General features: G+C 39.7%; 1 protein-coding gene across 3 annotated transcripts; it reads left to right on the forward strand.

Moving 5' to 3' along the window:
- The first annotated feature begins 43 nt into the window (after positions 1 to 43).
- On the forward strand, positions 44 to 23,199 carry AS3MT (arsenite methyltransferase). 3 transcript variants are annotated; one of them, XM_065923242.1, is made up of 11 exons: positions 44 to 6,294; positions 6,488 to 6,528; positions 6,785 to 6,912; positions 7,849 to 7,999; positions 8,503 to 8,639; positions 9,343 to 9,412; positions 10,674 to 10,755; positions 12,065 to 12,196; positions 12,525 to 12,667; positions 15,003 to 15,137; positions 22,430 to 23,199. In XM_065923242.1, coding segments are annotated over exons 1-11 (1,125 nt in total). In that variant the 5' UTR covers positions 44 to 6,293; the 3' UTR covers positions 22,535 to 23,199. The 3 variants fall into 3 exon arrangements, with proteins under 3 accessions (XP_065779314.1, XP_065779313.1, XP_065779312.1); XM_065923241.1 differs by having other exon boundaries at positions 44 to 3,960; XM_065923240.1 differs by lacking the exon at positions 6,488 to 6,528 and having other exon boundaries at positions 44 to 3,960.
- The last annotated feature ends 1,181 nt before the right edge of the window (positions 23,200 to 24,380 follow it).

Consider the following 24,380-nt stretch of genomic DNA (forward strand, 5'->3'; position numbering starts at 1 on the left):
CTGGCCAGCTGCAACCTCCTACCTTGACCTTCATTCCTAGGGTTTCTTTGTTGTTGTGACTCTTGATTAAGTGGCCTTGGGTTCATTTTGTAATTTTGCTAGTCGTCAGCAAATTCACTTGTATGACATTATTGCCAAGTGAGAACGCAGCTAAATTACCAAGATTGCAGTATAAGGTTGTGCCATGTAGTAAACCTTATGTTTGTAGACATATACCCATGTTCACTTAATTTATCTTATTAAATGTCATTGCCTTTGTTCTCAAGTCTGAATGTCTATGCTTTGTTTGAATTTAAAATGGGACTCCAACCTGGTTTAACTCCGTTCTTAATTCACTAAAGTATTGGGAGAAAGCTGACATAAGAAAATCGTGTTTTTACTGAAAGAAGAAAAGCAAATGTGAGTCCAATTTAATTCATATTCTCTATCATCAAGTTGACTAATCATGTTAGATTATATATATATTCCTCATTTTATATATATGCACATTAACTTAAAGTAAAAAATAGGTATGAAGGAATTCACTTATGTATTCATTCTATAAACATTTATTATAGTTATTAAATGTAAACAGGCTCAATTTACCTTAAAAAGAATGGTTGCAAACTTACATCAATTGTCATATTAGGAGTAAAACATCTGAAATGTTATCAGAGGATGTTACTGTCAGTTTCTATTCAGCATTTCGCTGGAAGCCACACCTGGTTCAGAAATTAAAATTAAATGTAACTATTAGCAATGAAGAGACAAAATTGTTATCATATGGTAGAATTATCTTAGAAAATCCAAGGACTGATTTTTTTTTAAAGTCACCAGTTTAGAAAACAAAACAAAGTTTAACCATCCAGATATACACAAGGCAAAGAAATATTTAAGATGAAAAAAATTAACATATGCGGGAACAAATATTAAAGAAGCAGTAATTGCTTAGGCTTCCCAGGTGGCTCAAGTAGTAAAGAATCTGCCTGCCAATCCAGGAGACACAAGTTGAATCCCTGGATGGGGAAGATCACCTGGTGGAGGAAATGGTACTTACTCCCTTATTCTTGCCTGGGAAATCCCATGGACAGAGGAGGCAGGCAGGTTATAGTCCATGGGGTCTCAAAGAGCGGGACACATCTTAGCAACTGAACACAGGCACACTATTGCTTATGTTGTATCTGATAAGATAAATTTTACAACTTAATTTTCACAATTAAAATTAAGGATGAAATTTACATTAAATAATGAAAACCTAGTTTGTTGTGTTGTTCAGTCACACAGTCATGCTGGACTCTCTGTGACCCCATGGACTGCAGTACGCCAGGCTTCCCTGTCCTTCACCATCTCCCGGAGCTTGCTCAAACTCATGTCCATTGAGTCAGTGATGCTATTCAACCATCTCCTACTCTGTCATCCCCTTCTCCTCCTGCCTTCAATCTTTCCCAGCATCAGAGTCTTTTCTAATGAATCAGCTCTTTGCATCAGGTGGCCAAAGTATTGGAGCTTCAGCATCAATCCTTCTAGTGAACATTCAGGATTGATTTCCTTTAGGATTGACTGGTTTGACCTCTTTGCAGTCCAAGGCACTCTCAAGAGTCTTCTCCAACAAAGAACATGATGCCAAAATACATGAAAGAAAAGTAGACAAATATGAGAATAGGCAGAAATGTATACATAATTTGTTTCTTATAGAAATAGACAGGTTATGTAGAATTAAATGGCGATCAAACATATGGAGACAAAAGGTATTTCTATAAAATAACATCTGGGTTATAGAGGATATGTTGGAGGATAATTTCACAATAATGAAAATTCAAATTTTATGCAAGTGAATTTATGTGGTGACACCCAAGCAGTACTATAAAAGAAAAAAGTCATACTTTAAAGTCATACTGACTCAATGGACATGAGTTTGAGCAAACTCCGGGATAAAGTGAAGGACAGGGAAGCCCTCTATATTAGGGATAAAGTAGAAATAAATGCCCCTGCCCCCATCCCCTGCCCCGTACCCAAGGGATTTGTGGTTAGAATTTAGAAAGGGAACAAAAGAAATCAAAGTAGAATAAGAAAACCAAGTATGTGTTACAAAGGTTTGCAAAATATATGAAACCATTAATTGGTTCTTATAGATTAAACTGGTAAAGTGTTGGCTCAATCATAAAAGTATAAATTAGTAAATTTGTAATTTAATAGGAGGTATATAAATCAATTAGATTTGAAAAGAATGATCAGTTTGATTCCGTATAGACAAAAAGGTATGTGTTTTCCAGTAGCCATGTGTGGATGTGAGAGTTGGCCATAAAGAAGGCTGAGCACCAAAGAATTGATGTTTTCTAATTGCAGTGCTGGAGAAGACTCTTGAGACTCCCTTGGACTGCAAGGAGATCTAACCAGTCAATTCTAAAGGAAATCAACCCTGAGCTGAAGCTCCAGTAGTTTGGCCACCTGATGCAAAAAACTGATTCACTGGAAAAGACCCTGATGCTGGGAATGATTGAGGGCAGGAGGAAAACGGAGCAACAGAGGATGAGATGGTTGGATAGCCTCACCAGCTCAATGGACATGAGTTTGAGCAAACTCTGGGAGAAAGTGAAGGACAGGGAAGCCTGGTGCATTGCAGGCCATGGGGTTGCAAAGAGTCAGACACGACTTAGTGACTGAACAACAACAAATCAGTTTGATGCTAAAAAATTAATTATTAGTATCAAAATGTCTGGCTCCTTATAAAGGCATAGTATTATAAAACCAACATTTAAAAAAGAATATGTCCCACCTGTTTATGAGAAATAATCTGTAACTTGTCAAAAATAACCAGTTAAAATGTCATCTGTTTGTAATGGCTATCCTGAGACTTTTCCAGAGTATCAAAGAACAAATCATTTCCATATGCTCCCAGAGTATAGAAAATGATAGCAAGATACCCAGTTCCTTTGCTGAAGTAAATGTAATTTTCATAAAAAAAAATAAATTGAGATAACATAAAGCTATTTAGGAGATACTTATTTATGAATGTAGATGCAAAAATCCTAATAAAATCTCTAAAAAATCAAATAGAGAAATATTTAGAAGAGTTGCCAAAATAATTCTGGAATTACAAAGTTGATGTAACAACTGCAAAATACATTAGATTACTAGGAAACAATAAAAATTATACATCACTGTAATAAACACCAAAAGGGGATTAGAAAAAATTCAACTTCTATTTCTAATTAAAACTTAAAAAAACTCTCTAAAAGTATGTTCTATAGGAAAGTATCATAGGACTCCAGCATATTATAGCTGTATGGGGCTAACAAGTTAAAGTTCTGGCCCCATGTTTAACAGATGAAAACACATAGGCAGGGAGATAAAATGACTTATCCAAAGTCTCTGAGTTTGGTAGTCTTGACTGCTAGTCTAACTTGCTATTATCTGTTACTTTTCTTTTAAATTGAAACAAGGGTATGTGTGTGTGTTCAGTAGTGGCTCTTTGTGGCTCCATTGACTGTAGCCCCCAGGCTCCTTTGTCCATGGAATTTTCCAGCAAGAATACTGGAGTGGGTTGCTGTTTCCTCCTCCAGGGGATCTTCTCAATCTGGGATTGAACTCGTGTTTCTTGTATCTCCTGCACTGGCAGGTGGATTCTTTACCACTGCACCACCTGGGAAGCCCCAGAAACAAGGGTGCTTACTGTCATTTCTACTATTTAGCATCATACAAAGGAGAGGTTTTTGGAACTGAATCTTAACCCATTTACCCCTGCTGCTTCATCTCTGGTAGGTAAAAAACCAGTTGGTATTCCTATTAATAGCTTCTGTTTAATGCTTCTAATGTTTGGAGAATCTTTTATCTGGGGATGCTGGCAATTTTGGAAGCTCTACCTGAAAGATGGCTCTGTGTATTGAACCAAAATCTGCCTTTCTGGACCATGCTGGAATTGTCAGACCAGTAACTTACAAGGTTAGATGTGTGGAGTTCTACACAAGGCCATCCTTGGAGGTAAGGAAAGAAAACGTGAAAATAATTGTGTATGTTTATGCTTTACTTTTAAAAGAGAAAATTAGGGACGTTCCTGGTGGTCCAGTGGCTAGGGCTCTGTGCTCTCAGTGTCGGGGGCCTGGGTTCGATCCCTGGTCAGGGAACTGGATCCCACATGTAGCAACTAAAAGGGTCCTGCACACCACAAGAAGGACCCACGTGCTGCAACTGGGATCCAGCTCAGCCAAATAAATAAATAAATATTAAAAAAGAGAAAATTAGCTTTTGCTAATATTTTAAATATGGCTTGATTTGAGAGCTCTACCTCAGTCTACATAGCATGTGTACCATTCAGCAGGAGTGATGGTGGTAGTGGCGGTGTTGGTGTGGTCACTAAGTCATATCGGACTCTTGTGACCCCATGGACTATAGCCTGCCAGGCTCCTCTGTCCGTGGCATCCTCTAGCTAAGAATACTGGAGTGGGTTGCCATTTCCTTCTCCAAGGAGTGATACTAAAACCAAAAAAATTCTGTGACTGAGGCCCTGACCAATCAGAATGAGTGATGTTCACAAGCCATCTGGTCCAAAACCAGCCCTGCACACTAGATACTTCAGGGAAAACTGGGAGTAACCCAGTATAAGTTGATGGTGGTTTGTTTAATTGTAGCATATCTGTGTGTGGTTAAGTGGATTTAAGGGTTATCAAATGGTTCTTGTGAATAACCGCAAATTGAAGATAATATAATAAAACAAGCACAAGTGAACAAGTAGAAAATGATACAGTTCTTTCCTTTCAAGATAAAGTTACCATTTTAACAATGAGTGAGAAAGTGACTACTTTTCTAAAGGAACTAATTTTAAATGGAGAGAGTGTTTTTAAAACTTATTATTTAGGAGTTCAGTTCAGTTTAGTCTCTCAGTCCTATCCAGCTCTTTGTGAACCCATGGACTGCAGCATGACAGGCTTCCCTGTCCATCACCAACTCCCGGAGCTTGCTCAAACTTATGTCCATCAAGTCGGTGATGCCATCCAGCCATCTCATCCTCTATTGTTCCCTTCTCCTCCTGCCTTCAATCTTTCCCAGTATCAGGGTCTTTTCAAATGAGTCAGCTCTTCGTATCAGGTGGCCAGGCCAAAGTATTGGAGTTTCAGCTTCAGCATCAGTCCTTCCAATGAACATACAGGACTGATTTCCCTTAGGATTGACTGGTTTGATCTCCTTGCAGTCCAAGTATTTGCAGTCCAATATTCAGGAGTGTTTTCACCATTAAATGATTGCCAAAAAGCAGGTATCTATAAAAATTTACTTTTTAAAAAACTTATTTTTACATACTTAATAGTTAGAAATATTCTGGTCTATAAGAATATTCCAACGAGGATCATTTCCATGGGTTTAGTTTGTTAAAAATACAAAAACACAATAACTTTCTCTTAATATTTAAAAACTAACTGACATCTGGGAAAATTGTTATTATCAGATGAGATTGAAAAGTAAGTAAAATTTCGTAAATTTTCCATTCAGATATCCTTTTAATTGAAACCCCATATCTCCTTACTATCCTAATGAATAGGAATTCTTGTTGTTACCACAAAATAAAATGTATTAGTGGAGGAAAAACTAAATTAAAAAAAATTTCTGCAAGATGAGATGATAATACTTAGAAAACAAGTAAATTGACCAAAAAATACTAGAGGTTAAAAATGAACCTATCAAAGTTGCTTCCCTAAATTCAATTCAATATAGACTGTGAACAACTACATAATGTAAGTCTGTTGCTGTGACATTCTGGGAAAGTTGGGAGAACAGATCTCTGGTTGTTTAAAAGCTGGAGGTGGAGAGATTTACTATACAAAGAGGAATGAAGAAACTGTTTTGGGTGAGAGAGTGTCAATTACAGTGTTAGAAGTCACAAAACTGTACACTTTATAAATAAAGGTGAATTTTACTGAATGTAAATTATATCTAAATATACTTGACTTTAAAAACTAGATTTGAGAAAAGGTGATTTCATTCCCTAAAGGGGCAAAAATCAATGTATGTATGGGTGTTAATATGAGCGTTATAAAATGAAAATTACAGTCGAGCAATAAAGAAAGATACTAATTAACAGTAATAGCCTCTTCCTGGTTGCAAAGACCGAAAGCCAAGCTGACATTAGGCCCAGTAGGGCCAGAGCAGCATATGGGGACACGTGGTCCCTCCTACTGCACAGGTGGGTTCTTGACCCTGGGGCGGGGGCGGGGAATCAGGCCTGCCAGCCTGGGGGCGGGGCCTCGAGAGCGCTGCGGGGCGGGGCCTTTTGAGAGCTGTCTGCGGGTGCTCAAGTCCTGGAGTCCGGAGACGGTGGAGACAGTGAGTGTGGTCCCTGTCCTCTCCGCCCACCCCCAGAGCAGGCCCTGTGCCCGAAACTCTGCTCCCCCCACCTCCACTGTCGCCACCACCTGGGAGCTCCGGCCCTAGGCCACCCCTCTGCCCCGGGGCTCCCCCGCCTCCACTCTGGGCTCAGCGCCCTGGCTTTTCAGCTGCCTTTTCTCCCTCCCGGCAGTGGCCACCCCGCGCGACGCTGAGATCCGGAAGGACGTGCAGGTGCCAGCAGTAGAGCCTGTGGTTGCGGTGGAGCATCGGCTGAGTGGGGACATTAGGCCTTTGGAAGCCCGGCCTGGCCTCCCAGGATTCCTGGGGTGGGGGCAGGGCCACCTCCGGGCTTGGAGCTTTACAGGGAGCAAAGGCCGGCCAGGCCTCAGTGGGTTGGAGTGGGGTTGGTGGGGTGCAGGGGCCTTACCCCAGTGGACACCAGCTCTTCTTTCCGCATCCCTCACCCCACCTTTGGTCCCTGGGTCAGACCTACTATGGGCAGGTGCTGAAGAAGTCAGCAGACCTCCAGACCAATGCCTGTGTCACTGCAGCCAGGCCGGTCCCCCAGCACATCCGGGAAGCCCTGCAGAATGTACACGAGGAAGTATCCTTGAGGTAAAGTGCTCTGTACTGCTTCCGTGAAGACCCCAGACAGCAGCTTTCTCAAAAAATAGTGATGCCAGGTCACTAGAATTAACTCGCCTTCTCCAGTCCATGGGGCTTGCCTTGTCATAAAATCGGTAAAGCACAGCACTCAGCACTGATTATCTTACTGCTCTGTTGAAGAACATCCAGTGACACCCCCTCACGTCCCTGCTCCAACCCCCCCACTCCCCCAGTGCACTGTCCTTTACTCACAGGATACATTCATACTCCTTTGACCTGACATTCCAACCTGTTCAGTTTGGCCCTGCCTTCCTAACCAATCTTGGCTCCCTCTGATGCCCTGGACTACTCTAGGCTGACCTTTCCTTTCCTCTTACCATCAACGCAGCCAAGATGATTTCTGCCTGCCCGGCATCCTGTTATCAATCTGGAATGCTTTCTGAATCCCGCCCGTCCAACACCTCACTGATGTCCTACCTACTTTGTGAAACAGTCTTCGATCCTTGAGCACTGCTTCCCCAAACCACTATAGCACTTACTTCCTGTGCCACTGTTTTTCAATAAATAATAGAAAATGTTTTCTGTGTTTTTATGTTTTACCTCCCCCATTAAACACATTTGTCTTACCTTTCTTCTTCAGTAATGCGCTTGTCCTGGACCTGCAGTAGATGCTCAGTTAGTGCCTAACAAATATTTTAGTTGATTTATTTGTCTTACTACCTGAAACAGTGCCCATCAATTCAATGGTAACACAGCAGTGATAGTCAGCCTTCATGGAGTTTCCAGTGTATTTGGGGGAGACTAAACACTGAAAGAGAAATTGAATGAATGATGGAAGGAAAGGAGGAAGGGAAGGAGGAAGGATTTATAAGATTTAGTGGTTCCATGTCTTATAGTTTCTAGAGGGAAAATAATAGGCACATGTATATATTTTCTATTTTCCAGGTATTATGGCTGTGGTCTGGTCATCCCTGAGTGTCTGGAAAACTGCTGGATTTTGGACCTGGGTAGTGGAAGTGGCAGAGATTGCTATGCTCTCAGTCAGTTGGTTGGTGAGAAGGGACATGTCACTGGAATAGACATGACAGAAGGTCAGGTGAGGCAATTTCAGGGATAAGGAGGGAAAAATTCTGAAAAGCAGTCTTTTAGAGATGAAGTTGTTTCCTTGTTACATGTCAAGGATAATTTAAGAAAAATGCTATATGCAATGCTCATTTCTGCCATTATTGCTTCCTGACCTGGAAGCTGAGAACTTTGATGTTTAGGGGCCTCTCTGGGAGAAGGGAGTCAGGTTTGATCTGATATATGAGTCTCATGATGTCTGAAGGGAGTTTGATCTTTTCCTTCTTTCTACCATTTATCATGAAAGATTTTCTTGAATGAAGAGTTTATTCAAATAAAACCCATGTATCAAACTGGGTTTATGCTCCATTGAATTGTCCTATGCTGTAGTAAATTCTCCTTGCCCAGATGAACCTTGTTTACTTACCTAAAATAGTCTGGGGGGGAGTATATTCCATTAGTAATAGGAAATTTTAGGAAAATATTAGTGCATTCAAAAATGTTGATTATCAAATCTATTTTTTTTCCTTCTTGTAGGTGGAAGTAGCTAACAACTACATTGAATATCACATGGAAAAATATGGGTTCCAGGCACCCAATGTGACTTTTATTCATGGCTACATAGAAAAGTTGGAAGAGGCTGGAATCAAGAATGAGAGTTATGATATTGTTATGTAGGTCTGCATCCTGACTGTTGTGAATATAGTCCATTTATGATTGAACACACAAACATCACCACTTTTTGTTGAATGGATTCTCATTTAGGGGCTTAAAGTAAACTTAGCCTGGCTTAACAACAGGATGGAGCTAGCCTGAGGTACTTGTAGTCCACTAGCTACCTAACATACTAGCCTAAGAGAGAACAGATTTTAAGCTGAATTGTGGTTTATGAATGCACCCAAAAGACCAGCAAGACTCCTGAGTTTGCTTGTATAATATACATTGATCTGTTATTTTTAGTATTATTTTCATGGCAAATGATAAGATTCTGTGTTTCTGTTTTTCCTCCGAGTTGTCAAATCATGCCCAAGTGACAGCCTTAATAAAACTGCCTTTGAGGAGCTCAACCTATTTACATGTGGTGTAAGAAATGCCTTGTGCAATAGGTGTCTGGTCCCAGGTCATTTTGTTGCATGGCCAACATCATGCCTCAGAATTTTTTCTGCACACTCAAACTTGCTAACAGTTTATCAAGATTCTGAACACTCTTATTTCCCTTATCTTGGGACAAAGTTGAGTGTGGGGAGGAGAGGAGGGAGGTGGGAAAAATGGTGTACCTTTGAGAAAATGGTGGGAACCCCCTTTAGGGACTAAAAGGATTTGAGGGTGTCTTAGTAGTCCGAAGCTGTGCTTGACATTCTCTCTGTTCTCTTTTAGATCCAATTGTGTCATTAACCTTGTACCTGATAAACAGCAAGTGCTGCAGGAGGTATATCGAGTGTTAAAGGTGAGGAGAAGAGGGAGACGGGCTGTCTTTGAACATCAGTGAGAACACATGGAATCTGTCCTGTCCTTGTACCCTTGAGCTGAGAGCTCCACCTCCTAATTTATCCATTAAATTAGAAAGAGTGACAGAAAGAGGGGGTGACTGGAATACCTGAGATATGAATTTGTTTTCCTCTCAGGTTGCAAAAGGTGATAAATCTGAGAGTCACGATTGTGATTGAATATGTTAAAATTTGCTTTTTTGACTGTTTTTCCTCCTGCTTGCTGCTGTAGAGGAGCCTAGAATAGCATCTGCAGAGCTGCAGGGACCTCGGGACTGACTCCTAAGGTTATTTTGAATATACTCCTAGCATGGACAGTGTTTCTCAGGGCTCCTTATTTTGTACCCATCAGTATTCCATTATCTTTGGGAAGTTACAGAAGGTGAATCTTTTACACTACTCTCTTAAAGGAAAACTTGCAGGTACCCCACACTCTCTGTATGTATCATGAGATGTATTTCTTCATGACAGAAGATTCTGAGATTCTTGGTTTATAAGACTGTTGCAGAGATCAAGGGCTTTCGTCTGCTATACAGGAGACCCCTGGATTGGGAAGATCCCCTGGAGTAGGGAATGGCTACCCAATTCAGTATTCCTGCCTGGAAAATTCCATGGACGGAGGAGTCTGGCAGGCTATAGTCCATGGGGTTGAAAAGAGTTGGTTGAAAAGCAATCATGCAGAGATGATTTAACGGTGTCTTAATTAGTATGTCATTATATAGACCAGCTTATTACTTTCACCAGGGTGTACTTGTAGAAGGTAGAGACATTACTGTAGAATCCATGCTCTTGAAATTAACTAAATAAAATCTTAAAAATTCCTGATAACTCATATGCCTGAGATTTTAAGGACATTTTAAAAAGATAATGTGTTATTACAAAAATAAATAACAATGTTACAAAAGTTATATAATTTTTAAGGAAGGAGACTTTATGAGTACTGTTTACTTCTGTTTTGTGAAAGCCTGGTCTGCTTTGCTTCAGATTGATTAAGTTTGTAAAGTTATTTTATTAGCTATTGGCTGAGGCACTGAAAAAAATTCTTGGCAGTTGGCTATTGATTGTAACTAGAGAGAAAACAAGTAGTTATTTGTTCAAAAAGGGTCAACTCAGGAACTTTTGTTGTTTTTTTAAAACTTGATTTTATCCCCTCATCCCTTTCTTTGCTATCAGGGACTAATGTAATCTTTAACCTTGTTTGGATTAATTCTGCTGTTTCAGCATGGTGGGGAACTATATTTCAGTGACGTCTATGCTAGCCTTGAATTGCCAGAAGAAATCAGGACACACAAAGTTTTATGGGGTAGGTGTTTGTATTTTGTTTTGTTTTGAGGCAGATACTCGTTCAAGTACAGCATTCCATCCTGCTGATGTCCAGGGTGAGGCTTTGTGATAGGGGAACACATGGTGTTAGGTAGCAGGCTTAGGTTCTTCTCCTCTGACACTCAACTCTGATATGACCTTGAACAATTTAATTAATCTCTTTGAGCCATGACTTCCGAACTATAAAATGTAGGTAATAATTCAGTCTGCCTCATAGGGCTGTCTTGAAGATTGAATGAGATAATGTGTGTGAAAAATTCTCTTAAAAGCTCTAGTGTGGAAGTGACGCCAGTTGCTCCAGAGTTGATGTGTCCTTAATTCCCTGTATTTTCATCACTATTCTGTTGTTGATCCCTTGACTGTCATTTTCATGGAGTTTCTGGACATTGAGGAGATAAATGGCATGTGTTTGGTCGTCTGGCTATGAAATCAAAAGTTCTTTTAAAATAAATTATGTTAAAAAAATAAATTATGTTAACTTTTTTCTTATTATACAGTAAGAAATAGATATTGTTGGGACTTCCCTGGAAATCCAGTGGTTAAGACTCTGTGCTGTCAATGCAATGGGTGCAGTGTTGATCCCCCATCAGGGAACTGAGATCCCAAAAGCTGGGTGGCGTGGCAAAAAAAAAAAGTTGGAAAATACAAAAAGAAAAAATTACTACTAAACATGTAACTCTTTTAATAGTTTAGTATATACACTTTTAGGTTTGCTTTTTTTCCTGTGGGTGAGTATAAAAATATTGGGAATATGCTGCATATAGACTTCAGTATTCCAATTTTGTTTAGCATATTTCCTAAGCCTAAATTTTTAAAAAATAATTAAAAGTGTATTATACAATTATATTGTACAGCTGTACCATACTTTATTTGGCCATTTCTTTATTGATAATGATTTAGGTTGTTTCTAATTTGTTGATGTCATGAACTTAAAAACTATAAATGCCTTATGAACATTAATAGTAATTACTGTTCTAGTAGCAGATTGTTATAAGGTTAATCTGGAACTAAGAGGCAGTTTTGTAATTTTTCTTGTATTTTTTTAACTCACATAACATAGTGCTTTTCAAAATGTGACCTAATATATGCATGAATATTATGATTAATAGAACCATTAGCTAGCATATCCAGCCTTAACCTTGATTTTGTAGACCTTGGGGGACACTCAGGTCCTTCTATTTTTCTAGGACCTGTGTTCTAAGTAACACCATAGCCTAATCAATTATACCAGAAGAATAACTCCCTAATATCTAGTTGTATTGGTTGATCTGTGATTTTTCTTTTTTTAGGTGAGTGCCTGGGTGGTGCTTTGTACTGGAAGGACCTTTTTATCCTTGCCAAAAAAATTGGGTTCTGCCCTCCACGTTTGGTCACTGCCAATTTCATTACAGTTCAAAACAAGGATCTAAAAAATGTGATCGGTAAGAAACAGTAGCAGAGACTGTTATAACTCCACCCTGAATGGTTCAGATTTGGTGATTAGCAAGTATCTCCTTGGTGAGTCTCACTGAAGGAGACTGTGTCATCTGGAAATCTCCATCTTATCTCCCTTTTAATGGCAGCTTCCCAAAGTTTGGTGTTTAATAAAGCACTTTGAAGTTATTCAGTAAATAGAGTCATGTGCCCAGAAAGATGATTGATGGCATGCAAAGAAGAAGCCATCTTTATAATATTTAAGTCTTCATCTCCTGAGCAGACCAATAACCACTGCGGTGCTGGAGACGAACCATGAGTATATTCTGTTTTTAGGCGACTGCTGTTTTGTTTCTGCAACATTTCGCCTCTTCAAACTCCCTAAGACAGTACCAACCAAAAAATGCCAAGTTATTTACAATGGAGGAATCACAGGACATGAAAAAGAACTGATATTTGATGCAAATTTCACATTTAAGGTAAATAAAGATTTCCATGACTTCCAGCATTCTTCCTCTTCTTACCTTTGCTCCACAAACCTTTTCTTAATCTTGCATTGCTTCTCACTTTTCTGGTCTTGGTATATGTGTACGTGTCTGTGTGTCTATCTATATACACACAAGCAAACACACACACATACTTGTGGGCTTCCCTGGTGACTAAGTGGTAAGAATCTGCCTGCATTGTAGGAGGCCCAGGTTCGAGCCCTGGGTCAAGAAGATCCCCTGGAGAAGAAAATGCCAACTGACTCCAGTATTCTTGCCTGGGAAATCCCATGGACAGAGGAGCCTGGCGGGCTGCAGCCCATGGGGTTGAAAAAGAGTCAGACACGACTTAGTGACTAAACAACAACAAATATATACATACATATGTATGTATATAAATATATATATATATATTTGCTAGACCATTAAAATGTAAGTTGCATATATCATGACATTTTACCTTTAAATATTTCAGCATACATCTCCTAAGAATAGAATGTTCTCCTACATAACCAAATATCATTATGACCCTTTAAAAACTTTTCTATGAGAAACGTCATTCATACATCAGATTAATGGTATTATAAAGATGGAAAACTGTGAGAGTACTGAGCAACTGTATTTCAGTTGTTTAATGGTATTTCGGGATTAAGGAATTGTTAGTATTTAATGATTGGAGAAGGAAATGGCAACCCACTCCAATATTCTTGCCTGGAGAATCCCAGGGACAGAGGAGCCTGGTGGGCTGCCATCTATGGGGTCACACAGAGTCGGACACGACTGAAGTGACTTAGCAGCAGCAGCAGCAGCAGTATTTAATGATAACACTGATATTTCTACTACTCTTTTTAGAGTAGGCTTTGTTTTCTCAAAACAGGTAAGTACAGGCTTTGGAACTAGATAGCTGGTTTCAAATTCTAGCTCTGTTATTTACTTATTACTTGAGTAAACTTGAATATGCCACCAAAATTGTTTGAGACACAGTTTGCTCAACTGTAAAAGTAGGGATAATAATAATACTATGTGGCAGAATTTCTATAAAGATTAGCAATAATGTAGTAAAACATTGGTACTGGGAACTCAGTAAATAGAAGATACAGTTATTATTTGTTCCAAAGGTGGAAGAATTAACTGTTTCCCTACTCTGATGTTTTGGTCTAGATAGCATTTTCAGATTTCTTAAATACTCCTGGTGCCACAGAGCCATTAATGCTTTTTCACTGATATACTGCCACTTGCCTGCTGAGTAGATTCACAGAATCAGTAAAATCATCACTCTGGTCTAGTGGCTTTCAAAAAAAAACATTTCTAATGGCAGAATTATTTTTTATTGAGACATAGTTGGCACATAACATTATATTAACTTTAGGTATAAAACATAGTGATTTAATATTTGTATATATTGCAAAATGATCATCCAGTAAGTCTATAGTTAATGTCCATTACCATACGTAGTTACAAATTTCTTTTTTCTTATGATGAGAAATTTTGGTATCTTTCTCAGCTACTCTCAAATATATAAAACAGTATCATTAACTACAGTCACTATGCTATACATTACAGCCTCATGAATTATTTATTTTATTTTATTTTATTTTATTTTTTTTTTTGTTTTTTTTTTTGAATTATTTATTTTATAACTGAGAGTTTGTATCTTTTGACCCCCATCAGCTGATCTGCCCACCCTCTACCTGCCCCCAGAATTATTATTATTATTATTTTTTTTTTTTTCAGAAAAAGCAGGCAGATTCTTTACCAACTGAGCTATCAGGGAAGCCCAAAATTTTATTTAAAAGACCAATACTTACTATGTGTAGGTCCTTGCCTTATGTAACCCCAGTATCTGAAGGGATACAAGCAGAATTTATCGGACAGGAGCAGAGATTGGACAGCTCAGAATCTCCTGTGTTAACTCCTGGTTCCCAAGGCGTGGACCCTTTATGCACCTCCCAGGCACACTGGGACTCAAGGAAACACACCATAAAAGCCATTAGTCCAAAGACCTCATTTTAGCAACAAATAAGGTGAAACTCAGAGAGCAGTGGTTTTCTACATTTGCTTCTGAGCAGAAACTAAACGCTGGAGTGATGAGTGTCCTTTTTTTTTTTTTGGTGTTGCCACCAAAGGAAAACTGATAATGATACTGGTCAATTGCATGGAGAAATAAGCAGGAAGCTACTAGCAGCAGGGTCTGAACGTAAGAAAAGACTATGTGAAAAGGTGTAGTCTTTTATCTTGATAGTAGTAGATAGAAAAACCCTTCAGGGTATTTTTCTTCTATTGAGACAAAAGTGGCATCTCTAAGAATGTCTTTCATGCTTCCCTTCAGAAAGATGAAGCTGTTGAAGTAGATGAAGAAACAGCGTCTATCTTGAAGAATTCACGATTTGCCCAAGATTTTCTAATCGGACCAGATGGAGAGAAGTTGCCAACATGTGGAGGCTATACTGCTTTAGAAGTAAAGGTTGGCTTGGCTTTTAATTCCCTAAAGTCAAACAGAGAACCATTTAAAAAATTGTTATGATCACCACAGACTGCTAAAGAAACAAATCATTACTCTTTTAGTTGGCCACCATAACTTATTTCTAGTATTTTTGTACCTATAAAATGATTTAACTTCATTTTTCCAATGCTGACTTGGTACATCCATCAGTGGACTTTAAAGCATCCATGAACCCCTTAAAATTGTATGTGTATTTTCTTGGGAAAGAGTCTGTTACTTTCATCAGGTTTCCAGAGAGGTACAGATACAAAAAGGATCAAGAGCTACCTTGGGAAAAATTATGCAAAGTATACATATATACATACACCTTTTAATGTGGGCTTCTGTGGTGGCTCAGTGGTAAAGAATCCACTGCCAGTGCAGGAGATACAAGAGACGTGGGTTCGATCCCTTGGTCAGGAGGATCCCCTGGAGAAGGAAATGGCAACCCACTCCAGTATTCTTGCCTGGGGAATCCCACTGACAGAGGAGCCTGGAGGGCTACAGTCGATGGCGTCGCAAGGAATTGGACACGACTTAGTGACAAGACAGCAACAACAGACCTTTTAACATGAATAATCAGAAAGATGGCATCACTCTATGGCTGATTCATATCAATGTATGACAAAACCCACTGAAATGTTGTGAAGTAATTAGCCTCCAACTAATAAAAAAAAAAAAAAAGAAAGAAAGAAAAACAGAAAAAAAAAATAAATAAATAAAAGAAAGATGGCACCAGCCTACATACCTACCTGCAATGTGTGAGAATACCTTTTCCCTGTACTCTTACTAATACGGGTATTACTTTTTAAAAAAGCTGATGGTTGGATGGCATCATCGACTCAATGGACATGAGTTTGAGCAAACTCCAGGAGATAGTGAAGGACAGGGAAGCCTGGCATGCTGCAGTTCATGGGATCACAAGGAGTCAGACATGACTGAGTGACTGGAAAACAACTTTTAAAAAATTTTTGTTTATCTGATAAGCAGAATATAATTTGTTTTTTTACATACACTGAACTTTTTGGTTATGTTTACTGACCATTTACATTTCATCTATTGTGAACCTCCTATGTAATCCCTTAACTTTTATCTATTAGAGTGATTTTTTTAAATTATTCTGTAAGACTTTGTTTAGTATTATGTTGCAAATTTTTTATCATTTATCTTTTCATTTCCTTTTTTTTTAAATTGTGCCACATGGCATGTTGGACCTTTGTTCCCTGGGCAGGGATTGAACCAATGCCTCTTGCAGTGGAAGTGTAGAGTCTTAACAACTGGACCATAGGGGAATTCCCCTTTTTATTTGCTTTTTCTCCTGAATAGATGTTTTCAGTTTTTATGCAGTCATTTCCTTTATGGTTTCTGGCTCTGGTGTTACCGTTAGAAAGATCTGCTCTGTGTGAACATTGTAAATTTACTTGCTTTCTTTTAGTGCTTTTTAAAACTTGAGGTAAAATTTGCATAACATAAACTTCACTATTTTAACCATTTTTTAAAACCATTTTAATCTATATAATTTAGCAGCTTTTAGTCTGTTTATAATGTTGTGCAACCATTACCACTGTCTAGTGCCAGAAAGCTTTCATCATCCCCAAAATAAATCCTATTCCCATTAAGCACTAATCCCCAATCCTCCTCTCCCTCATTCCTGGCAGTAACTAATCTGCTTTTCTTGTCTCTGGATTTGCTTTTTTTGGACATTTCGTATAAGTGGAATCATACAATACTTTGTGAACTTTGTCTGACTTCTTTTACTTAATATAATGTTTTCAGGGTTTATTCATATAGCAGTGTTTCATTCCTTTTCATAGCTGAATAATAGTCACTTATATGGCTATACCACATTTTTTTCTTTTTAGTCCATTCATCAGTTGATAGACGTTTAGGTTGTGTCCACTTTTTGGCTGTTGTGACTGTGCATGTATATGTGCCTCACGTACTTGTTTGAGTGGTTGTTTTGAATCCTTTTGGGTCTGTATCTAGGAGTGAAATTGTTGGGCGATATGGTAATTCTCCACTTAACTTTTTGAAGTCACCAAACTGTGTCCTACAGTGGCTACACCATTTTACAATCCTACCAACAATGTGCAAGGGTTCCCGTTTCTCTGCATCCTTGCCAACAGTTGTTATTTTCTCTTTTGATTGTGGCCATCTTCGTTAGTGTGAAGTGTTTGAGCCAGTATTTCAGCATATTCAGAAATGAATATTTTCTAAAATATCTTAGATTCTTATTTTAAAATTATTCTATTGGTGTAGCATTTTTAAAAGCATTTTATCACAACTTATCTCCAGTCATCTCTCACAGCCTCCCTATGAAGAAGGTGGATAGGGAGCGATAACAGATAGTGGCATCTTTCTCTTATTTATTTTTACCTTTCCCCCATTCATGCTCTCATAATTATTAATCCATTTGTTAATTTATAATTTTCTATTATTTAGAATAGGCTTAGTGATGGATTTCAAGTCTTTTTTTGTCTGACAGAACTTCTAACCTTCACTAAAGTCCTGCTCAGCAAAATAAACTACTGCTCTTTCTGGGGTAGGATGGTGGGGTGTATGTACACAGACAGACTAAGTACATATCTCGGCTCTGCCGCTTATGTGTAATCTTGGATTCCTTACCTAAACTCCTCAAACCCTCGGTTTCCTCATGTTTAATGGCAAGATAATAATCCCTTTTCCCCTCAGATTGTGAAAGTCAAATGGAACGATACATGTAAATGTTAGGCAATGCCTGGCAAGTAATAACATACTCAAGAAACAGAGGTGAACTCAAGTTCACTCAAGTGAACTCAAGTTCAGTTATGGATTTGTATTTGCTAAGATTCTTGGTCCAACTAAAGACTAAGATCCAACCAGTCCATCCTAAAGGAGATCAGTCCTGGGTGTTCATTGGAAGGACTGATGCTGAAGCTGAAACTCCAATACTTTGGCCACCTGATGGGAAGAGCTGACTCATTAGAAAAGACCCTGATGCTGGGAAAGATGAAGGCAGAAGGAGAAGGGGAGGGCAGAGGATGAGATGGTTGGATGGCATCCCTGACTCAATGGACATGGGTTTGGGTGGACTCCGGGAGTTGGTGATGTACAGGGAGGCCTGGCGTGCTGCGGTACATGGGGTCGCAAAGAGTAGGACATGACTGAGCGACTGAACTGAACTGAACTGAAGATTCTTGGTATCTTGGAACTGTGTTCTGTGTGTTTGAATTCTGACCCTCTTTGCAGGATTCTTTCATCATTCTCTCATTTACCCTTTCTCCTGGCTCAGAATTTCTATAATCTTCAAGAATTTTACTTTTCTGCTCTTCATATTTTATAGAAATATTAGATGCATGGGGGCAAACATTGATACACAAGTAACTCTTGTGCCTTTTCCTCCACCTTTTGTTACCTCACAGTCTTTTTTTTTTTTCTTCCCACAGTGCTTGTGGGATCTTAGTTCCCTAACCAGAAATTGAACCCCGGGCTCCAGCAGTGAGCACTGAGTCCTGACCACTGGACTGCCAGGGAATTCCCAGGCAGTCTTTGTTGATTTGGCCACACTGGGTCTTTGTTGCTCCGCCCAGGCTTTCTCTAGTTGCGGCGAGGGGGGCTACTCTCTGGTTTGGTGCATGGTCTTCTCTTGTTGTGGAGCACAGGCTGTGGGGTCCATGGGCATCAGTAGTTGCAGCTCCCAGGCTCTAGGGTGTGGGCTGAGTAGTTGTGGTGCATGGGCATACTTGCTCTGAGGCATATGGGATCTTCCAGGATCAGGGATCAAACCCATGGCCCTGCAGTGGCAGGTGGACTCTTATCCACCAGGGAAGTCCCCAAGAAGTCTCTTAAGAGTGAAGCTTATTAGGGAATTCCCTGGTGGCATAGTCTGAGCTAAATGTAGAAGCCATCTCTAGAGGTAAAAAGTGATTTATTTATTTTTTGCTTTATTTGATTCTTGAGTGCTCTTTTTTTGAGGGAAAAATAACTTTTGAGGGAAAAGTAGAGAAATCTGAATTCTGACTTTTCAGTTCATTGCATTTCATGAATGTGTTACTGGTCTTTTGAAATTCTTGGTCGTTGACTGATAACAAAATCTTGCTGGTCAAAATCAGTGTTTATCTGGAAATACTTTCATCATTCTATTCTCCTCTACCTGGTTTCCTGAATCCTGATTCTGAAGGCTGTCAGAGGATTCAGTTCAGTTCAGTTCAGTCGCTCAGTCGTGTTCGACTCCTTGCGACCCCATGAATCGCAGCACGCCAGGCCTCCCTGTCCATCACCAACTGTCGGAGTCCACTCAAACCCATGTCCATCGAGTCAGTGATGCCATCCAGCCAGTTGTCCCCTTCTCTTGCCCCCAATCCCTCCCAGCATCAGGGTCTTTTCCAAGGAGTCAACTCTTCGCATCAGGTGGCCAAAGTATTGGAGTTTCAGCCTCAGCATCAGTCCTTCCAATGAACACCCAGGACTGATTTCCTTTAGGATGGACTGGTTGGATCTCCTTGCAGTCCAAGGAACTCTAAAGAGTCTTCTCCAACACCACAATTCAAAAGCATCAATTCTTCAGTGCTCAGCTTTCTTCACAGTCCAACTCTCATATCCGTACATGACCACTGGAAAAACCATAGCCTTGACTAGATGGACCTTTGTTGGCAAAGTAATGTCTCTGCTTTTTCTATGCTGTCTAGGTTGGTCATAACTTTCCTTCCAAGGAGTAAGCATCTTTTAATTTCATGGCTGCAATCACCATCTGCAGTGATTTTGGAGCCCCCCAAAATAAAGTCTGACACTATTCCCACTGTTTCCCCATCTATTTCCCATGAAGTGATGGGACCGGATGCCATGATCTTAGTTTTCTGAATGTTAAGCTTTAAACCAACTTTTTCACTCTCCTCTTTCACTTTCATCAAGAAACTTTTTAGTTCTTCACTTTCTGCCATAAGGGTTAGTTACAAGTAAACAAAATCTTTCCCCCAGCCCACTCTGGCTGGGAACCTCTGGTTAGATGTGTTTGCTTTTGAAGGAGGTAATTTTCTGCCAGCAGAGCTCTCCAGTACCTCATGTGCAGGAGGATGCCTGACCTCTGTTAGGAATGCAACTTTCTACATGTTTGAACTGGTTTATCAGAACCATCTCCCATCCCTCTCGCCTTACTTCTTTCAGCCTAAGGTTGTGCCATCAGTTCCATGTTTCTGAAATAGGACTAATTGACACTGAAGGAAGATTTGAAGAATGAAACAGCTGTGTGTCCTAGAAATGCAACCTTGGGCTCTTGGAGGAGGACATTCTTATCTTTTTTATGGAAGACCTTTGTGATAGATTCCTGAGAACCACAAGCAGGAGGCATGTAGAGAATTGTTCGTATTTCTGTCATCCTATCAGTTGGTGCAGTGGAGGAATGAAAGTACTGCTTCTTACTGGGATTTGACTCCATAATGACTGTTTTTGAGAGTCCTCATTTTTCTTTTTTCTCCTCCTTTTTTAATCCTGACAAGCAAAGTGTATTTTACTATTTAAAATAATTATTAAAACCCTGCAGCATCTACAGTGATGCAGATAGGGTGTGTGCTATGTCCTGTCTTGCTGTAGTTAATAGTCGTGGGAGTAATCACACGACAACAGTTGTTGTTGTTCAGTCACTAAGTTGTGTCCGACTCTTTGCCACCCCATGGACTGCAACATGCCAGGCTTCCGTGTCTTTCACTATCTCCCGGAGTTTGCTCAAACTCTTGTCCACTGAGTCAGTGATGCCATCCAGCCATCTCACCTTCTCTTGCCCCCTCCTCCTCCTGTCCTCAGTCTTTCCCAGCATCAGGGTCTTTCCCCATGAATTGGCTCTTCAAATCAGGTGGCCAAAGAATTGGAGCTTCAGCTTTCGCATCCATCCTTCCAATGAATATTCAGGGTTGACTTCTTTTAAGATTGACTTGTTTGATCTCCTTGCTGTCCTGGGAACTCTCAAGAGTCTTCTCCAGCACCACAATTTGAAAGCATCAATACTTCAGCGCTCAACTTTCTTTATGGTCCAGCTCTCACATCCATACATGACTACTGGAAAAACTATAACTTGGACTGTACAGACCATTGTCGGCAAAGTGCTGTCTCTGCTTTTTAATACACTGTCTAGGTTTGTCATAGCTTTTCTCCTAAGGAGCAAGTGTCTTCTAATTTCATGGCTGCAATCACCATCTACAGTGATTTTGGTTGTAGTCTAGAGGACCTAATCTTTATCGAACAGTTAATATGTTGAAGGTACCTCATTATTTCATCCTCATAATACTCCTTTTCTTCATTTTACAAATGAAGAAACAGGCTCAGAGAGATTAATTTGCTGATTCAAGGTCACACAGCTAGAAAGGAGTAAATCTGAACCTACATCTATTTCTGGGGCTGACATGCTTAACCAGTATGCTGCACTAGCTCTCCATATCTATACTGTTCATAGAAGCACAGTTAGTACTGGAAAGGGCTGCTTGTCAGGGTGTCCCACCTTCTATTTCCTTCAAGTTTTGAGAGCTTTTCGGGCTGGTTGCAGACATTTGGAAGTGGTACTGATATTACTTGTACATCTTTCTGTTTGCAGTTACAAATAACTTGTTTGTAACTTGTAGGTTACAGTCCACCAACAAATAATAAGAGTTAAGATCATGTTTAATGAATTCATTTTCATTAATAAGGTGGCTTGTACATATTCTTGATGTTTAGTCTTTGTGCCTGGTTTTTCTCTGACTCTGTTGGCACTGCTGGTAGAGGTATCTCATTAGAAGGCGAAAGGAGGGAAAATAAAGACTGCTGTCTTATCTTTTGAACGTTCCACTTACTCTGCCCTGAAATCTTACTGGTTATGGTTGGCAATCTCAACATCTGAATATCAGTGATTGCTAATGAGGGCCCTGGTATCTGGGACTTCCCTTCTTCTCTTGCACACATGTTTCTAGAGATTAGAGTTAGGGAAGGGAAGAAGATCCAGCATATCAGTAGCTCAGTTCCAAAAAGGTAAAAGGCACAAACAAATGGGAATCCCATGGAATGAAGCAAAATCAACTCTTCTGGCCCCAAAAGGACCTTTCAGAAGCTTTAAATGAAGTTTACCTTGAAAATAGCAATAACTCGATTAGAAACTTCAGGAAAAGACAGCCACCTTGATAAGTGAGTCACTGATGCTGCTCCCGGACCCCACAGAACTGGACAGTTTTGTCCTCCTTGTAGGAAATAAGTGTTAAGTCCAGCTGAAATGTTAGTGTCTGTCAAAACGTCTTTAACTTATCCTTTCGTCTTGGTTTGTCTTTCGACAGGATGTGATCACAGATCCATTTGAGCTTGCAGGGAGGTCTGACAGTGCGGAGTCCCGAAGTTCCCCCGCTGTTGGTGGCTGCTGCAGTACAAAGAAATGCTCCTAAAACAACAGCTGAGCAGAAGACAGTGGGCAGGAGGTGAAAGAATGAGTTACACATGTCTTAACCCACCCTTTCCCATAGCCCATACCACAAGGAAGAACAGGTGGCAGAAGTCCACTGATTTCTTTTTTTTTTTTCATTTATTTTTATTAGTTGGAGGCTAATTACAATATTGTAGTGGTTTTTTTTGTCATACATTGACATTAATTAGCCATGGATTTACATGTATTCCCCATCCCAATCCCCCCTCCCACCAGTCCACTGATTTCTAGGTAAAAATAAATGAGTTATCTTTACAAAGTATTAAAGGTTTATATCAGAATCACATGAAGACCTGTTATGCCCGGTTCCTCTTACCTGATTCTGGTGCCACCTGGTGGCCAGAAATGGAACTGAGCAGCAGTCTGAAAGCTTGGCCCATGGGCAAGGAAGGCTTTAGAAAAGAGAGTTGGCCGAGTCTCAGGGAAAACATCTTCCTTCTGACCTGCATAGAACCTTTTGGACTTTTCACCATGTGTGCTCATTAAACAAAGCTCCTACTGAAATCATTCGAATCATGCCAAAAGATTGCCAAATCAAATTTGGTAAGAGTGCTCTTGAGATAATGGTCTTTTATATCAGTTTTTTCCTCCAGTGTACAATTGAATAAAGAAAAACCCAAGTGTTAATTTTTTTTTCCCAAGTGTTAATTTTTTTGACTTCAGTTTACCCTAACGTAAGACAACATGGTGACCATATGCAGTAGATCTTAACCAGAACAGGAAAACAGTTTGATACTTTTTAAAAGACAAACTAGATGTAAAGATGGTAGGTTTTCTTTTCCTTTATAAAATGCCCTAGTTAAACCTGTAGGAAAGTATTAGGTTTAGTCCTAGTTTCCATAGTTAAAGAAGAAGATTGAGGGATTCTTCTCTCCTCGATCTTTAAGGATGGTTGAAGATTTCAAGGATGGTTGCATCATTAGAAATTAAAAACCTTAAGGGAAGTTTCAAGAATGTTTAGATCAATTGAAGACCAGTTGTACTTGAAGACTTTGTTAGGGGCAGAATATGTAAGTCACATATAAGCCAAGGCCCTGGTCATCAGGAGCTGATGGTTCAGTTTTTAAATAACAACCTTCAAGCAATGAAGAATTTTAACAAGCAAATATCAACTAGTTGCTCTGAGTTCAGTGCAAAAAGAATAAGGGGGGAACATGCATGACTGAACAGTTTTTTCTTAGAGGTAGGAAAATTTTTAGGTCTTCTAAAACATTGGAATGAATTTATAGGACATGAACCCTCTTTTAATAGAGCTGTACAAAATGGAAAAACTCTCAGATTTCTGAATGGGTTCAGGTATAGACACTAACTACTACAAACTGAGGAAAGGACTGGTGGTATATTTCAAGGCCAATGCATCTGTGTGACCTTGATTCTAAACAGTGCTTTCTTGGTTGTAGAGTTCAATATCTATTCAATCATAACCTACTTCAGTGACAGTATTACTTAGAATGGTATAGCTGGGATTAAGCCTACTTTGCTATTCATAAGTGATCAGTGGTCCTGCAACAGTAAATGATGAAAAGATATGGTGTTCTGATTATTTGGTTTATTCAGTTTAGTTCAGTCACTCATTCATGTCTGACTCTTTGCGACCCCATGAACCGCAGCATGCCAGGCCTCCCTGGCCATCACCAACTCCCAGAGTTTGCCCAAACCCATGTCCATTGAGTCGGTGATGCCATCCAGCCATCTCATCCTCGGTTGTCCCCTTCTCCTCCTGCCCTCAATCTTTCCCAGCATCAGGGTCTTTTCAAATGAGTCGGCTCTCCGCATCAGGTGGCCACAACTGAGTGACTGAACAACAA

Source organism: Muntiacus reevesi, chromosome 2, assembly GCF_963930625.1.
Source record: "Muntiacus reevesi chromosome 2, mMunRee1.1, whole genome shotgun sequence".
NCBI classification, from domain to species: Eukaryota; Metazoa; Chordata; class Mammalia; order Artiodactyla; family Cervidae; genus Muntiacus; species Muntiacus reevesi.